This window comes from Crassostrea angulata, chromosome 3 (genome assembly GCF_025612915.1).
Source record: "Crassostrea angulata isolate pt1a10 chromosome 3, ASM2561291v2, whole genome shotgun sequence".
NCBI classification, from domain to species: domain Eukaryota; kingdom Metazoa; phylum Mollusca; class Bivalvia; order Ostreida; family Ostreidae; genus Magallana; species Magallana angulata.
In genome coordinates, this window is record NC_069113.1 from 43,018,574 (window position 1) to 43,042,286 (window position 23,713).

The window sequence follows — 23,713 nt, forward strand, 5'->3', positions numbered from 1 at the left end:
CTACTGAAAATAGAACTCGACCTACCCCCCCCCCCCCCCCACCCCTCCCCGGCAAACAAAATTATAAATTATCCCTTAGTACATTAACCTCCCCTCCATTTCTTGATCTGAACATATAAACATTGGAGCGAAATGTCATGGTGCGAAACATCCCACATTTAGCTAGCTACGTTGGTTTTTTCGGGGAGCAGCAATTGTAGCGCGCACACTGCCGCCTGGCGTCATAATGCAGCATTAAATTCATGCAACTTGTATTCGTCTTTATTGAAAGTGCTTTATGGTTTGCATGTTTGAATTCACGTTTGTGACAGAGATAGAAGAATGAATTTACACGAATAAAAAGAGAGTGTTGCAACATAGAATTAAGCAAACAATGAAGGATCAAAGAGAATCAAAGTGAAATTGGATAAGCATGAATATGAAAACAATAAAGTGACATGCAAATGTAAATGTAATGAAGAATAAAGAAGTAAGCATAATAAGAATAAAAGCAAGATACATAGAATTTTGGCGGTAATTCCCTTCCATATTAATGTAGTTAATAAAATATTGAAAAATATAAAGCTGCATAAAAATTTGAAATTTAATGTGAAATCATTTCAGTTTTAAGCACAGAAGAGTTATTCTGAGGGAAAAAGTGACAATATTAAGAGAAAAAAATACATGTACAAAAAAAAATCCTAAACAAAATTTGTTAACCAACTTGTGCAATAACAACAATAAAAAAAACTGTATGAAACAAAAATCCCAGAAGACAAACATCAAAATTGGTTAATTACAATATTATTGATAGAAAAAAAAATTGAATATTGAGTGCGAAAATTGCAGGATAGTAAGAAAGTATTAATCTTCTGATTTAAATATATATATGTGACAAAAAAATTTTCAAGATACATTAGATAAACATTCCAATTTGAATTTTTTTTAGTTCATGAAATAAAAAAAAGAAGAGTGCGTATGTTATTACAAGGAAAAAGATTGGTTTAAAAAAATGTAGGTGATCAAACAAGAGCTTTTGCCCCCTCCCAAAAAAAAATCCTTGACCATTGTGATGATAATTTGAAAAATATTTGAGTTTTTATTTTCTGTATTGTTCAAATACATATCCTTTTAATCACTTAAAAATGTCATATAAAAGCATATCGAGCAATTTCCTTTATTATTTAGAGTAAAAGGAACTTTTAAAATTCTTAATTATATTGTATGAATTAAAACAGACAATTTCTTGAAAATGACATGCAAAAGTGCAGCATTTGTTAAAACTGAGTTATTCTAATTATTTATCAGTGTTATTGATTATAAATAAGAAAGGATAAAAAAAGACAGACTTTTATGTGAACTAGTACATGTACATGTATATTTTAAAAAACTTGTTCATTCTGTTACTTCAATTCTTTATGCTGAGTGAGCATACATTACAAACAAAGTTTTGAGTCAATTGTGCATACTAAGTTTTTTAAAAGATTTATATAATGGCTAGTGCGGAATTGTCAAATTTAAATCAAAGAAAAGTGTTGTTTGCAGATTTTTGTCAAGGTGATGAATGTTTTTCCAATTTTTCAAGGGGAAGGCAGTGTGTGACAAACTGCATATCATTTCTAATGAAATCTTTTCTGAAAAAAATTGATGATTTTGACACACAAAATATGAATTTTGTTTTGATAACTGGGGACACTTTATATCAGAAACTTCGCAGTGAAGGAGAAAGTCATGATCTTTTGCATTTTTCAGATATACCTAAATTTATTCTGTTTCAAAGCTTTTGTTTCACAGTTTATGGAAAAAAGTCATATGTAGGAACTATGTGTAGGGAAGGAGGCATAGATGGAGTAGGATTATCATTAGAATCAAGCTTAAATTTGGTTTCATCATTAGCTCGTCAAGAAGTTTCCTTGCTTCTTACTTTTCATTCTGCTGCTATAGCAATCAAGTATTACAAAACAACAGGTGCATTTTATGTGTTTGACTCTCATAGTAGAGGAATGGATGGACTCTGTTTACCAAATGGAACTGCTGTTCTATCAGTTTTCTACTCTTTAGAAGACATTTGTGTTTTCCTTAGAAAACTTTGTGTGTCTTTAAGTGCAACAATTCCTTTAGAAGCAGTGCAATATGAACTTTGTTTATTTGACATTAATTATGGTAAAAGGCGAAAAAGGGGAGCAATTGATTTAGATAGAAATCTTGTAGAAAGGGGAAATGAAATCACAATTTGTAATGAAAGTACTACCAATACACCAGAAACAAAATATCAATGTTTGCAAATCAGTGGTAGTTCTCTAACACACCTGGATGGAACTAGTCCACCCATTGCTCAAATAAATGATAATGACAGTCATTATAATTGTTGTACGTCTAGTCCTGACAACAAATTTGCTAGAAAAATTGAAAGTTTTCATAAAAAGGTGGCACGAGGTCCAGTATATCAGTGTTCTTGTTGTACGCAGACTTGGTTCAAAGAAAGTGTTCGAAATGCAAGTAATTTACACAATTCGTTATTTGCAAACAAATGTTTGACAGGACTTAAAAGTGTTGATGATATTGAATGGGTTTGCAATACTTGTTACAATAGTATCAAGGCATGCAAGGTCCCAGCATTAGCTGTTGTAAATGGAATGGGTTTTCCTCCTAAGCCTCCAGAGTTGTTGATTACAGAGTTAGAAGAGAGATTAATTAGCCCTAGAATTCCTTTTATGCAACTTGTTGAAAAACCCCGTGGAGGTCAAAAAAGTTTACGCGGTAATGTTGTTAATGTTCCATCAGATGTAACAACAACAGTCACAACATTACCAAGAACCTTATCTGACTCTGAAACTGTACAAGTAAAGCTAAAAAGAAAGCAGAGTTTTAAACACTGTGTATTGCAAGAGGCAATTCGACCCAATAAATGTATTAAAGCTCTACATTGGCTGTTACAGAATAGTGTTTTGTTTCAAAAACAAGGAATTTCTATCAATGAACAATGGAACATAGATTCAGAGCAACAGAACTGGTTAGGATTGCAAACTGATGATAATGATGACTGTTCAAATGTTGAACAAGATTCATCAAATAATAACATGAAAGATCATGTTGATGATTGTTCAACAGATGATTCCAGCTCTGATGAATGGACAGAGGATCCCAACTTTGAAAGTCGACTAACTGGAAATACTGATACGTTATTGCATCCACTTGATGTCAGATCATTATGTAAAACAATGTCATTTTCACCTGGTGAGGGACAGACTCCTCTTGGATTGTACCAGGACAAGAATGCAGAAATTTTGTCATTTCCTACAATTTATTGTGGTCAAATGCGCCCTGAAAATAAAGATCGTGAAACTCCTGTTCATTACAGCTCAATTTGCAAATGGGAATTGCGCAGCTTAGATAGACGTGCAGCAAGTTCAATTCCAAATATTTTCTTCAAACTTAAAAAAATTCAGGTAAAGCAAATTCAGGATAAAGTCTCTCTAGCAATGAGAAAGTGTCAAACTGAAGGAAGAAAGGTAACTGTTGGAAATGTACTCAACCCTGGGGAATTTGATAATATTGTAAGACTTAATGAAGGATTCAGGGTTTTGAGGAAACTGCGTGGTTCACCAGCTTATTGGGAAAATGCAAAAAAAGACCTGTTTGCCATGATGAGACAGCTTGGCATACCTACTTGGTTTTGCTCATTATCAGCTGCTGAGACTAAGTGGTCTGACTTGCTGAAAATTCTCGGCAAATTGGTTAAAAATGTAGAGTATACTGATGATGATATTAAAAACCTAACATGGACAGAAAAATGTGAGTTGATACAAGGTGATCCTGTTACCTGTACAAGATACTTTGATCATAGAGTACAGGTGTTTATTTCGGATGTGTTGAAGTCACCTTTGGCTCCACTTGGAAATGTACAGGACTTCTTTTACCGTGTAGAATTCCAACAAAGAGGATCGCCCCATATTCATATGCTTGTTTGGATTGAAGGTGCTCCAAAGTATGGTGAAAACAGCAATGAAGAAATTGCTGACTTTGTACAAAAACATTCTACTTGTCAAAAAAATGATGACATACCAGAACTCATTAACTATCAAACTCACAGACATGCCAGAACTTGTAGAAAAAGAGACCAAAATATTTGTCGTTTCAACTTTCCTTTGCCTCCCATGTCCAGTACCCAGTTATTGGAACCATTCCAAGAATTTGAGAAGGAAAAATTTCCAGATATTGCAAAAGAATATGATAAAATTTGTTCATTCTTGAATGAATTAAAATCAGGTGTAGAAATGACATTTTCTGATTTCTTCAAAACATTGAATTTGAGTGAAGAAATCTATATTACAGCAATAAGATCTTCCCTGAAAACACCTAAGATATTCCTGAAAAGAAATGTGTCAGAAATAAGGGTAAATGCATACAATGAACTCATTCTTCGATGTTGGGAAGCGAATATTGATGTCCAGTTCATTACTGATGGTTATGCATGTGGTGCTTATGTAGTTAATTACATATCGAAGTCCCAAAGAGGAATGTCAAATCTTATGTATGAAGCATGCAATGAAGCCCGGCAAGGAAACAAAAATTTGCAGCAACAGGTGAGGCATGTTGGAAATAAATTCCTTTCTCATGTTGAAATAAGTGCACAGGAGGCAGTATCTTTGATTTTGCAATTGTCATTACGCTCATGTTCTAGATCTTTTGTGTTCATCAATACTTCACCTTGTGAAACACGCACATTTCTCTTAAAGCCCTATGATGTTTTGTCTGACATGCCAGAAAACTCAACTGATATTCAGTCTGATAATGCTCTACAAAGGTACCAGCGTCGACCAAGAGTGCTACAAAATTGCTGTTTGGCTAACTTTGTGTCAGGATATGATGTTGTATATCCTAAGAAATTTGATGAACCAACGAAAGAAAATCTTGAGTTTTTACCAGAAGATGAGCATTTTGAAACAAATGAGGATGAGATTTCATTAGAGGAATGCAACAATGAATGCCAAGTGTTTGATGAAGAAATACCAATGAGAAATGGAACCATTTTGAAAAAAAGGAAAAAGCCTAAAATTATTCGGTATGTCAGGTATAATAAAGAACAAGATCCTGAAAATTATTATAGAGAACAGCTGATGTTGTTTTATCCATGGAAGAAGGAAAAGGAAGATCTGCTGGGTAATTCTGATTCATATGAGGCAAAATATAATGAATGCATTTCTGTAATCAATACCAACAAAACAAAGTTTGAAATGGATAATGGAATAACAGACTTGGTGGAAAATAACAGTAATGAACAGAGTTATGAAAATTATGTCGTTGCACCTGAAGTTCAACATGCTGAAGAAATAGACACAAATGAACAGGTAGAAAATCAAGGTCTTTATCATGGTTGTTTTAACCCAAAGGATATGGGACATGAATATGATCTAGGCATTGACCTTGGTATTACAAGAAAGCAAATAAGCAGTGAGACACTGATTAATTGTATAAATCATAGTGAATATACACAACTAACAAGGAATCTGAATGAAAAACAAAGGATATTTTTCTATCATGTCTTGAGCAAAATTAAGAATAGTGATTTGCCATTTTATTACTTCCTTACTGGTGGAGCAGGTGTTGGTAAAAGTGTTCTGACCACAGCTTTGTACCAAGCAATTACAAGGTTCTATGTGAAGTCTTTGTCAGACAACCCTGATGAAATTAAAGCAGTGTTATGTGCCCCAACAGGAAAAGCTGCACACAACATTGGTGGCCATACAATTCATTCTTTATTTTGTATTCCTGCTAATCAAAGCTTAAAATTCAAACCATTGGATGTTCAGCAGCTTGATACTTTTCGTGTGAAATTTCGATCTTTAAAAGTTATATTCATAGATGAAATATCAATGGTTGGAAACAAAATGTTCAACTTCATTAACTTGAGACTTCAGGAAATTTTTGCCACTGAACAAATCTTTGGAGGTGTGAGCATTATTGCTATAGGAGATATGTTCCAGTTGAAACCTGTATTTGATAACTGGATATTCAAACAATTGCAAGATGGATATGGGCCTCTAGCAACAAATCTTTGGCAAGACTACTTCAGAATGTTTGAGTTGACAGAAATCATGCGACAGAAGGAAGATGGCCAATTTGCTGAGTTGTTAAATAGATTAAGAGAAGGCATGCACACAGAAATTGATATCGCTAAACTAAAACAGAAATTGACTGCACCTGAAACAGTAAATTCTAATGTTTCATCTTTGCAACATTTATTTACTGTTAATGCTTTAGTTGATTTGCACAATATGGAAGCTTTTGAGAAAGCAGATGATAGAAAGAAATGTGAAATTGCCGCTATAGATGCTGTTGATGGTGATGTAAAAGAAGAAACAAGGAAATAATCTTGAACAAAGTACCAGATGATCCTTCAAAGACAATGGGACTGGTTAGTAGATTATTGATAGTTGAAGACCTGCCAGCAGAAATTTGTATAAATATTGATGTTGAAGATGGTCTTACAAATGGTACTTCTTGTATAGTAAAAAAACTGGATTTTAGAGTAAAAAACTCTACTCGTTGTAGTATAATCTGGGTTGAATTTGAAACTTTGCTAATTGGAGCAAAAGCTCGATCAAAATACGCACATTTGTATACTTCAGATTGTAGTAAGACATGGACTCCAATTCTGGAAATAACTAGAAATTTCAATGTAGGTCAGCATCGAAATATTTTCGTAATTCGAAGGCAGTTTCCACTTCGCCTTGCGTGTGCTAAAACTATTCATAAATCGCAAGGATCAACAATGAACAAAGCAGTCCTGCACTTTGGAAGTCGAAAAATTGAACATATGCATTATGTTGGACTAAGTCGCATAAAAAAATTAAACGATGTCTTCATCTTGGAATTAAATGAAAAGAAGATTGCTGTGTCTAAGCATGTCACGTAAGAAATGGAAAGATTAAGAACTGAAACCCATATGTATGGTGTCCGGATAGGGCCATTTGCGTTAGCGCGACATCGCGTTCAGATAAACGAGACATCGCGCTAACACACAACACGCCGTCGCGCTAACGCAACTTTGCACAACACGCCGTCGCGCTAACACACAACACGCCGTCGCGCTAACGCAACTTTGCACAACGCGCCGTCGCGCTAACACACAACACGCCGTCGCGCTAACGCAACTTTGCACAACACGCCGTCGCGCTAACACACAACACGCCGTCGCGCTAACACAACTTTGCATAACACGCCGTCGCGCTAACACACAACACGCCGTCGCGCTAACACAACTTTGCACAACACGCCGTCGCGCTAACACAACTTTGCACAACACGCCGTCGCGCTAACGCAACTTTGCAAGTTTCACAGTCTAGTAGGAAGTCGTGTCCGGAAATATAAGACTGCGCATGCTTAACCATATAATGGATGAAATTCTGGATGAGATTGGTCTTGGGAATCTTAAAGGGCTATTCGAGGACCACAAGGTAATAAAGCCGGTTAAATGTATAATTGTTATAGGCAAAATGTGTGCAAATTTTACTGACAATTTTTAAGTCTGTCCAGGCATTGAACTATTTGTATTTGATGAGGGAGCGTGGTCCGCTCATAAGGGGGATGCTTACGTGTGTAAGAAAGCTAAAACTTTATATAGGCCTAACGTTAATTGAAATTTTATATCGCTTTCCGATCAAATCTCTAACATAATGAAACATAATTTATAAGCCTTCGCTGGGGGCCAAAAGTTTGCCCCATTCCCATTTGCTTAAATTATACTGACAGTACAGTTCCTGTTAACTTTTATGAGTGAAAAATGATTATGTGTCAATGAAGATATCTTAGATATTTTCCCTTTTATCGATTTCAACTGTATTTCTTTAACAGGTGTGTGTATTTTTATCAAAAATCATCAAAAAGTGATGGAAGCAATAACATTGGACAGACTTTAGTGCTCAGACAGCCTCAGTTTAGTAACAATAACGACTAGGCCTAACCGTACGTTAGGCATCCCCCCCTCCATTTCACGGTATAATTTTCTTGGAAAAATAAAAAAATATGAAATAGTATATTATCCATACTTTATTTGTTTAAAATCACTCTAAAAACAACTGTAAATAGTAAATAAGCCAACTTTCAATCCAAATTTCCCCTGTCATATGCTAATACATGACATCAATCATTAAACAGGGTAGACTTTAGTTAAACATTAACTGGCAAGATTGGTATATAGCTCACATCATTTCCATATGTTACAGTCAAAACACATTGAGATTGCGTGGCAATGAAATGGGCAGCTGAACAGTACAATATGAAACGGATGTGTGAGAAATTTTTTTTTTTACATATATTGGATTAACTAATTGAAATTCATTTTGGTTCCGGTTGTTATAAGTTGATTGTTATTCTCATAGACATAGCTGCAAATCAGTATAGCTAATGCAGACAGAATTGTTTTATCCGGAAGATAAATAATTAGATTTCAAATTTAATACTTTACTTTGCAACGTAATATAATAAATAAGAATAAATATACCCATTTGTGTAAATGAAATTATATATAGTTATGGATTTAATTTCACTCAACTTTATACTTTTTTCGACAGCATATCAATATAAATATTATAGTTCTGTATATAGATAATATGTACAATCAAATCTTTACAGAGCAACTTACAAGAAAATTAATTTGATATCATTAGATAAATGACCAAAGTTTTGATAAAATTTATTGAAATTGGTAGATTGTATGGCAATCTCAAGAGCTTATGGCTCAGTCACCAGGTCATGGGCATTAGTCCAGTAATCGAAAGGTTGCTGGTTCAAACCCCACTGTGGTCACTTGATGTTGTGCACTTAGACAAGGCACTTTATCTACATTGTCTCGTCCACCCAGCTGAAATTAGGTATTGAATTACTCTGGGGGTAATTTACATGTACCTGCGATGGACTGGTGTCCCATGCAGGGGGGAGTCAATTACTCTCATCCGCTTAGCACCACGGGATAATCACTGCATGGCCCTATGTGCCTTCATGGCAAGGAAAAAGATTTAACTCAACATTGCAACCTAAAATCGGATGATTTTGAACTTTATAGGCCTATATTGCAATAACTGTAATTTTTGCATATATTCTATTTAACTTAACTGATATATATGTCATTGATATATTTCTCAATCACATTAATTAAAATTTTACTAAATAATAATCAATTCAAAAAGCTGATCGAAGTGGGTTGAAAGTTAACTTCCTTAGAATCCTATCTGTAATTTCAATCCAATTAAATGTCCCTTAAGGCATATTAACTGTTTTTACTGTAAAAGATATAGAAATGACCTAGGCTGTATATTTCCAATCTTTCTTCTTCAATCATTCATGACCTTGTAATTGATCTTCAAGTTAAAAGGTATAATCAAAAGAATTTATAGAAAAATCTTTGTAATGCATATAAGTTTATGCTTGTGTTTCATTTGATCATTAATAATTATGGTAATTTAAAACATGTGTACAGAATTTTTTATGATTCGGGTTCGGAGTGCACTAGGAGACATTTGCTTTAATTAATGTAATGCTCTCAGAATGCTTTTTATAGGAATTGCAGTAATATACAACAAAGTGATCAAATTTTAAGGTGACACAGTTATCAAAAGTAATTATTTAAAAAGGTGATCATGTGATTCAGATCTGTTCCTATATTAATAATGATAAACATTTTACATTTCTCTTGAAATTGTCAATTGCAAGTAAATGTTCATACACTGTTAGTATTATATTGAGTTGATAAGTCATAATTTAACATAAATATATCTTTTTTGAAGTAAATGACACAAGAAGACTAGAAAGTGAATAAAATATTGTACATTTAAATATTCTGGATACTTGTGGATGTTATTAAACTTTTTGACAAATTTTATAAAATGCAGACAATTTGATATTAATTAATGTATGTCAGTGTAAATAACTCTTTTTTCAAAGATGAAGTAAAGTAACGTGGAGGATGCTCTTATTTTTATGTGTCTGTTCAGACAAAAATTAATGTGGAAATTTCATGAAATTGTTTTGGATTTTCAGGTTGGGCCTAAGGAAGTAGTAAACCTGACTAATGCCGAGTTTGAAAAGCTGGGAGTTGTAAATTTTGGGGATAGGGCGCGCCTTAGAAACCGTTGCCGAACAGTTATGAAATGTACGTATATATATAGATGTTAGATATTATACTCAAGCATTTAAAACTTAAATCTTTATTTTTGCAGAACTATAACTCACTCTTGTATAATGAGAAGATGTGATATATAAATATATATGTGTGTGTGTATGTGTGACTACGTGTGAGTGTGTGGGAATTAATATAATTAGAAATGAACCTTGTACTTTATTCTTGTTATTTGCTTAGATCAATGCTGTATTAAGTTATTGTAACTATTTTGAATTGTTATTGTAGTGCCAGACTCTCCTACACTAATTAAATTACGAGAATTGAGTTCTCGTAGAACTTTCCAAAAGAGACAATCGGCAAGATCAAGGGTTTCAACCAGCAGACGGGTACATGTAGGCTGGATGAATAAAAAACGAAAAAATTCAGTATATTCAAGGGTTACTGGAGGAAAGGAAGTAATTGACATAGAGAAAAACACAACGTTACCAGAAATGCTCGAAAAATTTTTGGAGCTGTATTTTCCTGATGGGGAAAATAAGAATCAAGGGCCTTTAACAGATTACATGTATTACATTGGAAATTATGCTGGTGCAAAGATAAAAGACGTTTTGAGTAATGGAGACCCCTTCACCTTAGAAGGCTATTACAGTGAAATCCGAACATACCCAATAAGATTGTACCTATATACTTCATGTAAATCAATAGGGGATGAAGATCCTATCATCAGTGAAAAATCAACAGTAAGTGAATTTAGAGACGCATTTAGTTATTTATGATTTTTAAATATAAAATGATGAAAGTGGGCGAACATGTCCTTATGAAATTAACTTTTTGATAGGTCAAATCTAGCTGCAGGTCTGTTTTTTCGTGCGCCGTAAATTGCAGTTTTTTACTATGGGAGGCACCGTAGCTCCTAGGTCGTCAATCCAAATCTTTTTTAGACCAGGAGCTACATACCTGCAGCTATGGTCAGATCCCAATGACAAGTTTTTCAATTTTTTCTACCATTTAAGTTATTTCTTATTCAGGGAGAACCTCAGAAGAAAATCAAATTCAGTAAAGAAAATGATGAAAAAGTTCAGGTAGCATATAATTTGTTCAGCTATTTAATTTTAATGCAACATGTGCAAATTGACTCTCTAGCCATGCAAATGTGTTGTGCAGTTTGTTTGACCTGCGCTGAAAGCTCAAGTGAGCTTTTCTGATCAAAATTTGTCAATTGTCTGTCGTTGGTGTTGGCATTGTTGTTGTAAACTTTTCACATTTTCATCCTCTTCTCCAGAACCACCAGGCAAATTTCAACCAAACTAGGCACAAAACATCACTGGGTGAAGGGGATTCATTGAAATGAAGGGCCACATCCTCTTTAAAGGGGAGATAATTTAAAATGATTGAAAATTTGTTGGCATTTTTCAAAAATCTTCTTCTCAAAAACTATTAGGCCAGAAAAGCTGTAACTTGTATGGAAGCATCCTCAGGTAGTGTAGATTCAAGTTTGTTCAAATCATGGTCACCAAAGGTAGGGTGGGGTCACAAGGGGGGAGGGCTTAATTTTTAAATAGGAATATATAGAGAAAATCTTTAAAAATCTTCATTAAAAAAAAACCTATAAGGCCAGAAAAGCTCAAATTTGTGTGGAGGCATCCTCAAATAGTGTAGATTCAAGTTTGTTTAAATCATGGTCCGCAGGGGTAGGACGAGGCCATAATGGTACGGTGGGATAAATTTTTACATAGGAATTTATGGAGAAAATCTTAAAAAAAATATTCTGGGAAAGTTTTCAGTCCAAAAAGCAGTAACTTGTTTGTAAGCACAGGTTGTGCAGATTAAAGTTTGACCAAACCATGATACCCTAGAGAAAAGTTGGACCACAAGTGGAGGGGGGATTATATAGGAATAGAGAAAAATCTTCTTACATGTACAACTACAAAAGGGGCTTGGTATTTACCACATAAATATGTGGATAAAAATTGGCAGATTTTAAAAAAAAATTGAGCAAGATCTACTCTACTTAGTTGTTAAGATATTTTGATTTTGATACTGTAATGCTAATTTGATCAGAGTTAAGGCTATATTGTTGCTCAGGTGAGCGATGTGGCCCCTGGGCCTCTTGTTTTTACCTTTATTCCGTAAGAATGGATTCTTGTCATATATTTCTTGCGTTCACCATTTTTTGTTGCCAGATTTTTGATTTTTTAAATGCAGGTCATAAATTAAGGTTCCTTCACACAACTTGATAAATGTTATCAAAAGAAATATACCGGTTTGTAAAATGGAAAGATATAATATTCCTTTATGCATACAACTTGAAAATAAAAGAAAAAAATCATTTATTTTTTTTTTGTTGTGAAAAATGTGAAATTGAAAAACTTAGTGCAAGTCAACTAAAAAAAAGCTAAAATATTTATTAAAAAGCTCCTGCTGGACTTGAACCTAGTACCTGCAGATTGGCAGTCAGATGACTTACATACTGAGCTACAAAGTAAGACACTCAAATTGATCAATATTTTAGCCAGAACAATACTTTGAATTTGCTATGTTGTGATGTACTTGCAAAAAAGTACTGGTCACAGGGTGTGGAGGAACCTTAAGACAATGTATAATATTTTGGCATAAAAAAGTTTGGTGTAATCAGCCTTGATTTTCTACCAATGTCATTTGAAAGTCACTCCTATAAATATAAGTACTTTTACATCTAGAAAAGTGTTTAATTTTAAGCATATGCATAAATTCCTAGGTCTGAACAAAAATTCACCACAAGACTTAATTGATCTTAATTATTTAATTTAAATATGGAATGAAAAGTTATAAATTAACTAATATTAATATAGGATGCAAGTGATGATGACTTTGAACCACTGCCAAAACTTGTTCTGAAAAAGTCCAAGAAAAGGAAACCATCTGGTGACGTTCGAGACAAAAAGGTGTGTTTTACTGAAGAACATTATCATTGACAAAACCGGTATATACTTCTAAAGAGTTGGATGGACATCACCATTTTAAAACCATATATTCAGAATTCTAACCTCCAGGAAAAGAAACACTTTTTATGTATAATACAAAAATACAGGAAAATATTCAAATTTAAAGCTTATAATAATTCTTTACTAAATTTTAATAGCAAGTTAATTTAATAGAAAAATCACAATCAAAATGTTTAAATTGATCAAATTGTTTGAATTATTTGACCATCCAACCTCCTTAGATGTAAATGCCGGTAATTTTGTTTAAATAACTCTTGTAGCTCAACTTAATTAATTTTGGGGAGCTTAAGGTTGTCCGCTCCTCAGCCCTAATTAAAGTATGTTGATCATCTTTAATAAAACTGTTATTTATCCTTCATATGTTATGTATGATAAAATAGAAAGAAATGTATTTGTTGTATCCAGACATTTTACAAACTTAATATAACAAATTTTCTAGGTTGGATATACCATTAAAAATACAAAAGGTTCATTGGCAGAGAATAAAGGTTAAAAGTTTACATGATGCATAGACGGCTTGATTTACCCATGCACAATCTTTATATTGTGGATATTTAGTGAGTCATGTCCTCTGCGATACCACTGAGCCATGGCTTTGTTGACTGTGTAGGTATATAAAACATGCAAGTTTTTCCATATAAAAACAAAATTTATTGTATGAACAAACAATTTCCAGATATTTTAGAGTTATCGAACATAGCTGAGGGGCGGATAACGTGATGATGCGAAGTACACTGGGCATTTGGTATCAGCACAGTTTAATTTTTTGGAGCTAGACTATTTCCATACCTTAGTACGCCATACATAGATCAGAGCTAGATTATAGATGCTGATGCATCTTAAGTTTCATAAAATAAGTCAATCATGATTTAGATAATGAGCCATTTTTATCCAATATTTTCTTAATAAATAACCAGGTTAACCATTTTGGATTAGATTAAACTTATGGAGCAAGCTAGATCAGTACAATATGCAAACCTAAAGCACTTGGGGTAAAACTTAAATTTTATAAAGATATGTCCTGAACATATGCTTACATAGCACTTAAAGCTGATTGGTCCGATTTTTTGGTTATCACAGTATCAAATAATTTTCCATACAAAGCAATTATCTTAGAAAGTTATAGACTTTCTCCTATTTAAACCAGCAGAATCGGTCTCCTTTAAAAGTTAAAAATATTCAAAGTACAGTGTAAATGAAATAAATTCTGTTTGGGCAAACGAATAAACAAACCAAAATGCATCATGGGAATGTTTAGAAAAGGGAACTGTTTGGTTACGTCATCCGAATGATTGGGTAATTATTTAACCCGCATGGTATGCAAACTTGTAAACAAAGCAAACTTCAGAAACTTGTAAACAAAGCAAACTTCAGAAATATTAGCAAACAAAATAAACAGGTTAAAAATAATTTTAATTTGCCGGAACATTACAACCTTTACTTATAGCGATGTCAAAGTCGTAATACAACCATACCCGTACGTCTCAACGTCAGGGGCGAATTGAAACATGAGGCGAAATAATGTGATACCCTTTTATGTTAACAAATTTTGTACATATTTTCTTTTTTATTGAAATTTGGCCAGGAAAACTACTGTAATGCCTATTATTGTACACATACTTAGCATAAACATCGTTTAAAAGCGTGCACAAAATTTGACATAAATCGGAGCAAGCAGCTTTAAGATTTATATACCTATGCAACTTGTATGTATGTGGTAAAAATTAGTTATTTTATTAGAAATATTTTGAAATGTCATGCAAATAATGCAAAATAAATGTGTTAAAAAGAAGCATCACTAATCAGAGTCATTTAGTCAATCATTCCTCATCACATATATAATTACATGCTTTTATACATGAATGCACCTCCCACAATTAATATCTGAGCATTTGTTACATTTGAATCATCTCACATGTATTATATTTTATTAGGTCGTCACTAAAATTTTAATTTGTGTATTAACTTACAGGTTGAAGAATTGGATCAGCCCCAATGTTCTCATGAGGCAGATTTAAGAACCCCAACAGTAAGAAATATTTATTAAAAGAATATTTTACAGACACAATTAACATACGGTAAATATTTTCAGCTACTAGCTAATTGATAAAGAACATTTTCTGAAAGAACTGGGTACGCTAAGTATAACATATCGGCCCTGTTGAAATGTGAAAAATCAAACACATGCCATTGATATCTTTAATATGTTCGCCGGAATAATTCATTTAGGACATCTAATGTATGAAAATAACTTTTGTTTGCTAAAATTCACGTGCGTTTGGTAATTGTAAAATCCGAAACCGGACCTTGTTTACGGATTTTGTAACATATATGGGTTTTTGTAATGTTTGATTTGATATTTCTATAAGGCTGCATCTGAGTACATGTACCAAAATTTCAGAATAGGACAATTTTAGACTGCTTATTAACATAAAAACGGAAAAAATTATGTACAAGATTGCGGCCACTTTCGTTTTTTGTTATTTTCTATTTTCAAGATGAACAAAAATAGATGTTTTCATTGATCAGCTAAAACGTAAGATGAGTTTCTTTAATATGACAACGCCTAAATAAATACTTAAAAGTAAAAATCGACTTAAGTTGACAAATGATTTAAATTTAAGAAAAATAAAACTGTTCCGTGAAGAAATTGGAGTATTTTTATTAGTTTATTCGTCCTTAGAAACAATGTATTTAAATTACTCACAATTACATACCGTGTATTGCAGATAAAATGGTCAACATTGTTTTGTAGTAAAAACAAATATACAATTATATTGATGTCATGATGGATACAAGAAGAAATATTATTTAAAAAACCTCAACATTTCTTATAATTTAATTGCTATTTAATGAACATGAAGTTATCTGTGTGCCCTTGTACTCTACATAAATGACGTAACAAGTGTAAACAAATGACGTCATAAAGTAGCTGAGAGAGAGAGTTTGTACAGACACATTTAAAATTTCAAAACCGCTTTATTATCGAATCAGAAGTCATATTCAAGACACGATATTTGTGTAGTCATCTTTATATTTGGTACAATGTTATCAGATATTTATACTAGTAAATCAGACATTGAATGTTTGCAATCCTGTTGAAGTAATTAAATCAACTAAAAAAACTATTTTCACAAGAAAAAATAATAGTGATCATATTGCTATGTGCATTGTGGGCAAGTTTATATAAGATTATAGGAGTTGACACTGTTGCTGATTTCTATATAATCACCGATAAATCTAGTGGAGCGGGAAAAAATACCCTTTCAATTTTTCAAAAATCCGTCAAACTATAGATAATGTAATCGTGCAGTTTTTAATTTTTACCTCAACTAAAAAGCTCTTACAGTAACTTTGAAAGCAAGATGTTCATATGCATCAAACATTTAAATTGATTTGTTTATTATCATGCTTTTAGATAAAAAAAAAAATCAACTACCCGGTACATTGATTTTAAATACAGTTTGCCCATCGTCTCTGTACGTTAATCTTGTACATTGAGCGTTGACAGGGGTGCAACCGAAACTTGCGTAACACGACCTGGTGAGAGAATGCAAACTATTATGATGATAATGTATAAAATTATATAACATGAAACAAAATCAATTTCTTACTGCAAAAGGCAAAGAAGTAATGGATAAAATATGTCTTTTTTACATTATACCAGCACATCCTTTCAGTAATTATTATTTGAAGAACGTTTTCAATACATTTCATGATGTCATGACATTATTGGTTAACTGAATAGCTATAAACAATGATATGTTTAGATAACTTTTATATGAAAACCGTAGAAGATATTTTCAAAAATCAAACTGTTTTGAAACTGGTTAATTCCCCAAATATTTCACTTAAAATTTCATTAACTTTGAAAACAGGGCCGATTTTGCTGTTTATCGTACCCAGTTCTTAGAAATTATATTGTAGCTTATTAATTTTTCATTGTTGATTTTAATTTTGCATCTACTATATCCATATTAATATATTGATCTTTCCAGTTTGATATGTCACCGTTTGCTCATTATTATTATTAAATTATGAGTTTATTACATTATTTGATATGTGTTCAATTTTTACAGACAGAAGAACTGGATTGCAAAAGTTTACCAGAAATACATGTACCATCTGATTCAGGAACCCCAACAGTAATTAATTTATAAATGAAATAATAATTTCAAGATACTATAGCTGAATTGCTACATTTATATATATGCACTAAACCAATCATTAATTAATAATGTTTTTAATAATGAGTATTACATTGGTTTTTGTTTTTTTTTAGGTCATTTTCAAAAGAGATGCCACTGATAATGTTTTACCCCAGAGTAATACGTAAGTAGACCTGTCATACCGGTAAATACTAACTTAATATTGTCATTTTCAGGTTCCATCTCAGCATAGACCTGAAAAATGTAGCATTTTCAAAATATCAGGTTTTTTTTTTTAATTCTTTTTATATATACATAACCATAATCCTGTGGGGTTTTTTTGTTGCTTGTCAAGATTGCTGATAAGTTTAGCGCCCCCCCCCCCCCCCCCACTTTCAATTTGCTTCCAACACCACTGAATATTAATAATTGGCTGCCTAAGTAATGGTTCTACCTATGTACATGTAGCAATACTCTTAGAATACTTGTTTATCATTAGGGGCTTTAACATATTCCATACCATTTCAACATGAGATAACCCTTTAACTAATAAATATCATAAAATTTATTTTATGATCTTTAGCAGTGCACACAAGCCTTTAAATACAGCAATTCTCAATTTTACAAAAATATTGACGGTGAGGTACATGTACTTTATTTGGATACATGTTAATTAATATTCACACATGACAGGTATTTGTGACATTGAAAAACTGGTCTATTTTTCTGTATTCTATTTCAGGAATGTAACAGCTGAAGAAATTCTTAGACAACTCAGAGAGAATATAAAAACTGATGGGAAAAAAAATGTGATTAACGTAGATAGAAACAATGTATTGGGCACAAAAGAATCATTTAAAAGAGAAAAATTCATGGCTGAACATCCATTATTTGTACGATTCTCAGGGGAAAAGGGAATTGATGATGGGGGTCCATCAAGGGAATTTATGAGAATTATAATACAAGCAGTGTCAGAGTCTTCTATTTTCGAAGGCGAGTCCAGAAGAAAGATGCTTTTGCAAAACCTGCTAGGTAATTTAATTTTGATATTTCATTTTTAGCTCACCTGCGCTGAAAGCTCAAGTGAGCTTTTGATTATAGTCATATTTTATCTGTTGTTTGTCTGTATAAATTTTAAAAATTTTTTTACTTCCTTTCAAAAACCATTACCAATTTCAACCAAACCTAACACAAAGCATCCTTGTGAAGGGGGTTCAATTTTTTAAAATAAGGACCATGTCCTCTTATATGGGGAGATAATTAGTAAATGATATTTTCTTTGAAATTTTATAAAATCTTCAGAAGACCATTTGGCCAGGAATGTTGAAACTTATCATTACTTATGTGTAATCATCTTCAGGGAGTGTAGATTCAAGTTTGATTTCAACAGTTTAGAATCTACACTACATAAGAATGCTTCCACATAAGTTCTAACTTTCTTGGCCAAATACCAGGTATGGTTTTTAATTAGAAGATTTTTAAAGATTTTCCCAAAGATTTCAAGAGTACAGGTAGTTGGAAATTGTTGCTCAGGTGAGCATGGCCTCTTGGCCTCTTGTTAAAAATGACTTGCTGAGGCAACTGAGTGTTTTGTTTCAATTGTAACCATTTTTCTTATTTAAGCTGAAGAGAATGGTGATTATGAAACATATGGGAAAATAATAGCCTATTGCTTGGTTCATGGTGGACCAGCACCCACCTTTATGTCAGAGTTTTTGTTTGGGCTTTTAGCCTATGGTCCTGATTCAGCAGACCCTACCATTGATGACATTGTTGATGATGAATATAAACAACAAGTTCAGAAGGTATTTTTAATAGATGAAAGCCAAATGATTACATGTATAATATTATTATATTTTATGCCCCATTTGATAAAAAGGTGTATAATATTTTGCACCTGTTGGTCTTTTGGTCAGTATATATATGCAGGTTGATTGGTTAATTTATCAATTAATATCCTGTCTTAAAAACCATTTGCTGGACAGCCATCAATCTTGGTACTAAGGTACATGTATCCCCAGAGGAGTAGGAGATTCCTACTTAATTTGAGGTCACAATGTCAATGTTCATACTATATTCTGGACATTATAAGGAATTTTAAGATATTGTCTGCTAATTTTCTGTAGAAAAAAACCCCTTATAGCATGTCTGTTCAATAGCTTGTGAAAATATTGACCCTTTTAACTTCAATATTACTAATTAGGAGTAGGGGGAGTATATATGTTTCTTACAGATTTTTTCTTTGTTTCAGATTGAAATATCTACAGATATTTCGTCTTTTTTTGATGCTGTGGATCCAATGAGACCCCTTTTGGATTATATTGGTGCTCTTCCATTGGCAGTACCAAAAAAGAAAAATGAGCTTGTGCATGCTTTATGTAGACACATTGCTGTCACAAGGATTGAGAAGTCACTTAAACAGTGAGTTGACATAATGTTGAATAGCTTTGTAACTCACCTGTGCAAGGTGAAAATCAGGAAATATCAAAAATAGAATACTCAAGTTATTGAATCTCATAAAAGCAGTGCTTTAAGGTCAGATGACACGTTCCTCAATTTTATATTTTTTCCAGGAATATGTAATTGATTTACTACTACTTTGACAACTTTTCTTACAAAAAGTATACCTTACCTGAATAAGGCATTTCTGCAAGATGCTAGAGTATGCAATTTCCTATACAATCTTCTTGAAAATACACTTGAATTGCTGATACAAAAATATTTGGCATATAGGGAAAATTCACTATGTTGGAGCTCCACCTCGGCCGGGGCTTGAACTAAAGACCTATGGAATCTACTCTCCTAGCAGTGAGTGGCCACCGCTCTAACCACTCGGCCATCTTAGGCATGTACATATCAAAAAATAAAATTTTAATCATTATAAAAATGATTATAAATAATAATAATAATTTTGTTGGAATTCTTTATTAAGAGGAGAATATACAAAAAGATGCTCGAGGAACGTGTCTGACCTTAACAAGAATCATTGATACAAGTAGTTGTAAATGACAAATTGAATAGTTTTGAATGGAGTGGGAATGTGAATTTTATTAGATTTGTGAAGTAAATTTTATATAGGAAAATTAGGTTTCATTTGTTTACATTATTAGGATAAATAATGAGATTGTGTTAAATAGATTGGAAAAAACATACCAATTTACCTTTCTGGTACTGCCGATGTGATAACTCAAGTAAATGATTACTTGTAGACAACTCTTAATTAAGAGCATATGTTAGTGCTACTACACTCCATTCTTATTTTAACCAATTAAAAATTTAACTTTATTATGTGTGCAAAGTGTAATTGTAGGTCTCCAAAAAAGTCCCACTGCATACTATAGATTAAAAAGATATTTAAAATATATGACTGTATACTAGTAGTTTTTGCATAATTTTTTCTCACCAATAATCAATGTAAAATTAATGGTCTAGATAAACCAAGGATTAGTTGTATCGTATCTTTCGTCAATTACAGAAAATTTATCAGAAATGAAACATAAACTTATAATGTCCACAAAAACTTGTTTTACAGGTTCACTAAAGGTCTAAAATGCCTTGGTGTACTTGACAGGATCAGAAATTATCCTGATGCCATGAGAGGGCTCTTTGTCCATAAAAGTGATCTTGTTGTTGATGCGGTGGAAATGGACAACATGTTTGTTGTTGAATTTTCTGAGGAAGGCAGTAACAAATATATTAATGAATTAAGAATACAGACTTACTGGAGAGATTATTTACTTGAAATAGAAGGTATCTGGTATCTATTATCTTACAATTCAGACTTTTTGTGCGAGATTGTATGCATAAATGTGAATTATTAATTAATAATTAAGGGTCCTCGATCAACACCTTTGTGAAAATATTTTCAAATTGTCATGAACTTATTTAATCTTTTAAGATATGCATATACATGTATGTATGAAATTGAAAAATTACTGAAAATAATGCAACATATAAACATGTATTAAATTACAAATATGACTTTCAAAAGCATTTATCAGTTCATACATGTATAAACAAACTCTAAATCTGTGAGTCAGTAGTCTCAATGCCAAATCAACAGAGCTTTGAAATTAGACATGACGTAAATTATATCAGTAAATATAAATCTCGCATTGCTTATATGTACCATTATAGGTATGAAAATTTAAAAAAAAAAAAGAAAAAAAGTTATGATTTCTGTCTGTGTAGCTGCATGTATTTTTTTTATTTTGTAGATACACCTGACAAATTCAAATCCATCTTGGTATTTGTAACTGGTTTGGATTCGGTCCCCCCTTTAGGGTTTTCTCCACCACTGAAATTGAAGTTTCGTCATCCAGAAGCAGATGAAAACTTCAGTGTTTTTGCTACCCCTTACGCAAACACATGCTTCAACACTTTGAGCATTCCTGTCACCGAAACATACAATGCATTCAAAGAAGTCATGGACAATGCACTAGATTTGGGATGTTTATTTACAGATCATTAAGAGATGTTGGGTGATATATATTCCCATGTATAATTCACAGATTAGAGTTAAGATACTAACAATATAAGAGCACGCTAGTGCATGCATGCATGCAAGTATAATTGAATTTGTATTTACCGGTAGATTTATAAAGAGAAAGCAGTGTATAAATATAAGTAAAAAAATTTACTTATTTACATAAGGAAGCTTACTATTTGCATGAATTGTTACATGGAAATTTTAATGGCACCTTTGTACTTGTGATTTTATGGTATTTGCTGGGCCTTTAATTGACAGTCACTAAAATGATAAAGTTAATTTGTTTAGATAAAAGCTAGGGAATGTCAATGGGCCTTAATTTTATTTTTAGTTTGTGATCATTTTTTTTTGTTTGTTTGTATTTTTGCAAATGTTAATTTGCACTTATAGAGGGGAGCAAAATTCTTACTCAGTTGAATGATGTAGCAAACATTTTAAATTGCATGTATAATTTTCAATATGATTTATTTTGTTACAATTTTTAAGATTCATATGTACTGAGAAACAGGAGCATTTTTACATTAATGGGTGCCAATAATATTGCATTGAACAATAAAATTTTAAAACTGTTAAGCCCAAATATTTCTTCTTTGAAAAAATTGTATTGATGAACATATAATGCAATTTTAGAAATATTCCATTTTCAACCTTTACCATTTCATAAGAATGAGTTGCAGTTCTCAAATCAATAGATTTGATCGTGCCATGATCGAAATTATCACCTCATAATATTGAAAGAATGATTCCTTATTACTTATACTTAAATAGTTTTCAGCAAATGTAGATTAAATATTTGAATATAAATAAGCAAACCCCGTTGCGCCACAAGTTTAGATCATTTGATTTTATTGGACTGTATGGTACAAAACTGATACGTAGTGTTATCACAGGCAAAGACACTGTAAAATGTAAATATTTCAACTTCAAAGCAGGGACCTAGGCTAGCTTATTGTTCAATTGACATAGATATCTACTACCTAGGGGCTAGGTGAGTGGCTACTTAGAGGAAATTTAAAATTAGGCTTTAGTTATTTACATTACAACATGTTTTCCAAGATGAAAGCCTTATTTCTAATGTAAACAAATATTCCAAATAAATTGCTGAACATCTCAGAGTAGGAGACATTGTTATGACAACCTGTCTTTGAATTGTTTTCAAATCTTAATAACTTAATTGGAAATTGTCATCTGACAAAGTCGGTGTGTGTGGTCTTAAACTAAGATGGCCTGTAGAATGACTTGAAATGCATGGTTCATGCCAGGGTTTAATTCCACAATATTCCCCTTCCTTTCAAAGAACTAGGTACAGTTTCAGTCATACTGTGGTTTCATTGATATTCAAGGGTATCAATTTTCGTGGATAAAGCGAGAATCACAGTTTTAAGGATACGGCTGGATACCTATAGATATTCATGGCCAATGACCCTATCAATACAAAATGTTAATAGAAATTGCACTTCAATGAACATTTAATTTCGTGGATCAATTTAACAATGAAATCCACGAAAATTGGTATTCAACGAATATTAATAAAACCACAGTATTTGGTCCTGTTTTTTAAAAGTCCGCAGCTGTTGCCCACGATGAAACTCGCATAATAAATTTATCATGTGATATCATAATATATACTAATTTCGCTGTGAGCGATGGCTGCGGACACATTTTCGTCTTCAAATAACTCTGAGAAAATGTGCAGTTTTTTTATCATTTTTGACCAAATCTTAGAAATATGCCAAAGTGTTGAAGTCATAATTATTTTTTGAAACAAGATAAAAGTGTATAATTTGATATTTTACATACACACATGTTCAAGATGGCATATGTGTATTTTTATAAGATTTAAACAACTTTTGAATTTTAGGGCAAATATTGAAGGAAACTGTACCTTCTTCTTTATTTATACTGTTTACTAGATCATGATATGTACATAAAACAGTTAATACTCGATCTTCAGGGTTAATATGTACATGACCCAGACTGGGTTAAGATT

At 32.4% G+C, this 23,713-nt stretch overlaps 1 protein-coding gene across 1 annotated transcript; it reads left to right on the plus strand.

Moving 5' to 3' along the window:
- The first annotated feature begins 6,949 nt into the window (after positions 1-6,949).
- On the plus strand, positions 6,950-22,269 carry LOC128175163 (G2/M phase-specific E3 ubiquitin-protein ligase-like). Its single transcript, XM_052840591.1, has 13 exons — positions 6,950-7,439; positions 10,021-10,132; positions 10,388-10,842; positions 11,131-11,184; positions 12,934-13,026; positions 15,059-15,115; positions 17,166-17,231; positions 17,369-17,418; positions 17,977-18,266; positions 18,858-19,039; positions 19,486-19,655; positions 20,767-20,984; positions 21,452-22,269. Exons 1-13 carry the CDS (start codon positions 7,362-7,364, stop codon positions 21,703-21,705), a joined length of 2,079 nt encoding a protein of 692 aa, XP_052696551.1. The 5' UTR covers positions 6,950-7,361; the 3' UTR covers positions 21,706-22,269.
- Positions 22,270-23,713: the final 1,444 nt, after the last annotated feature.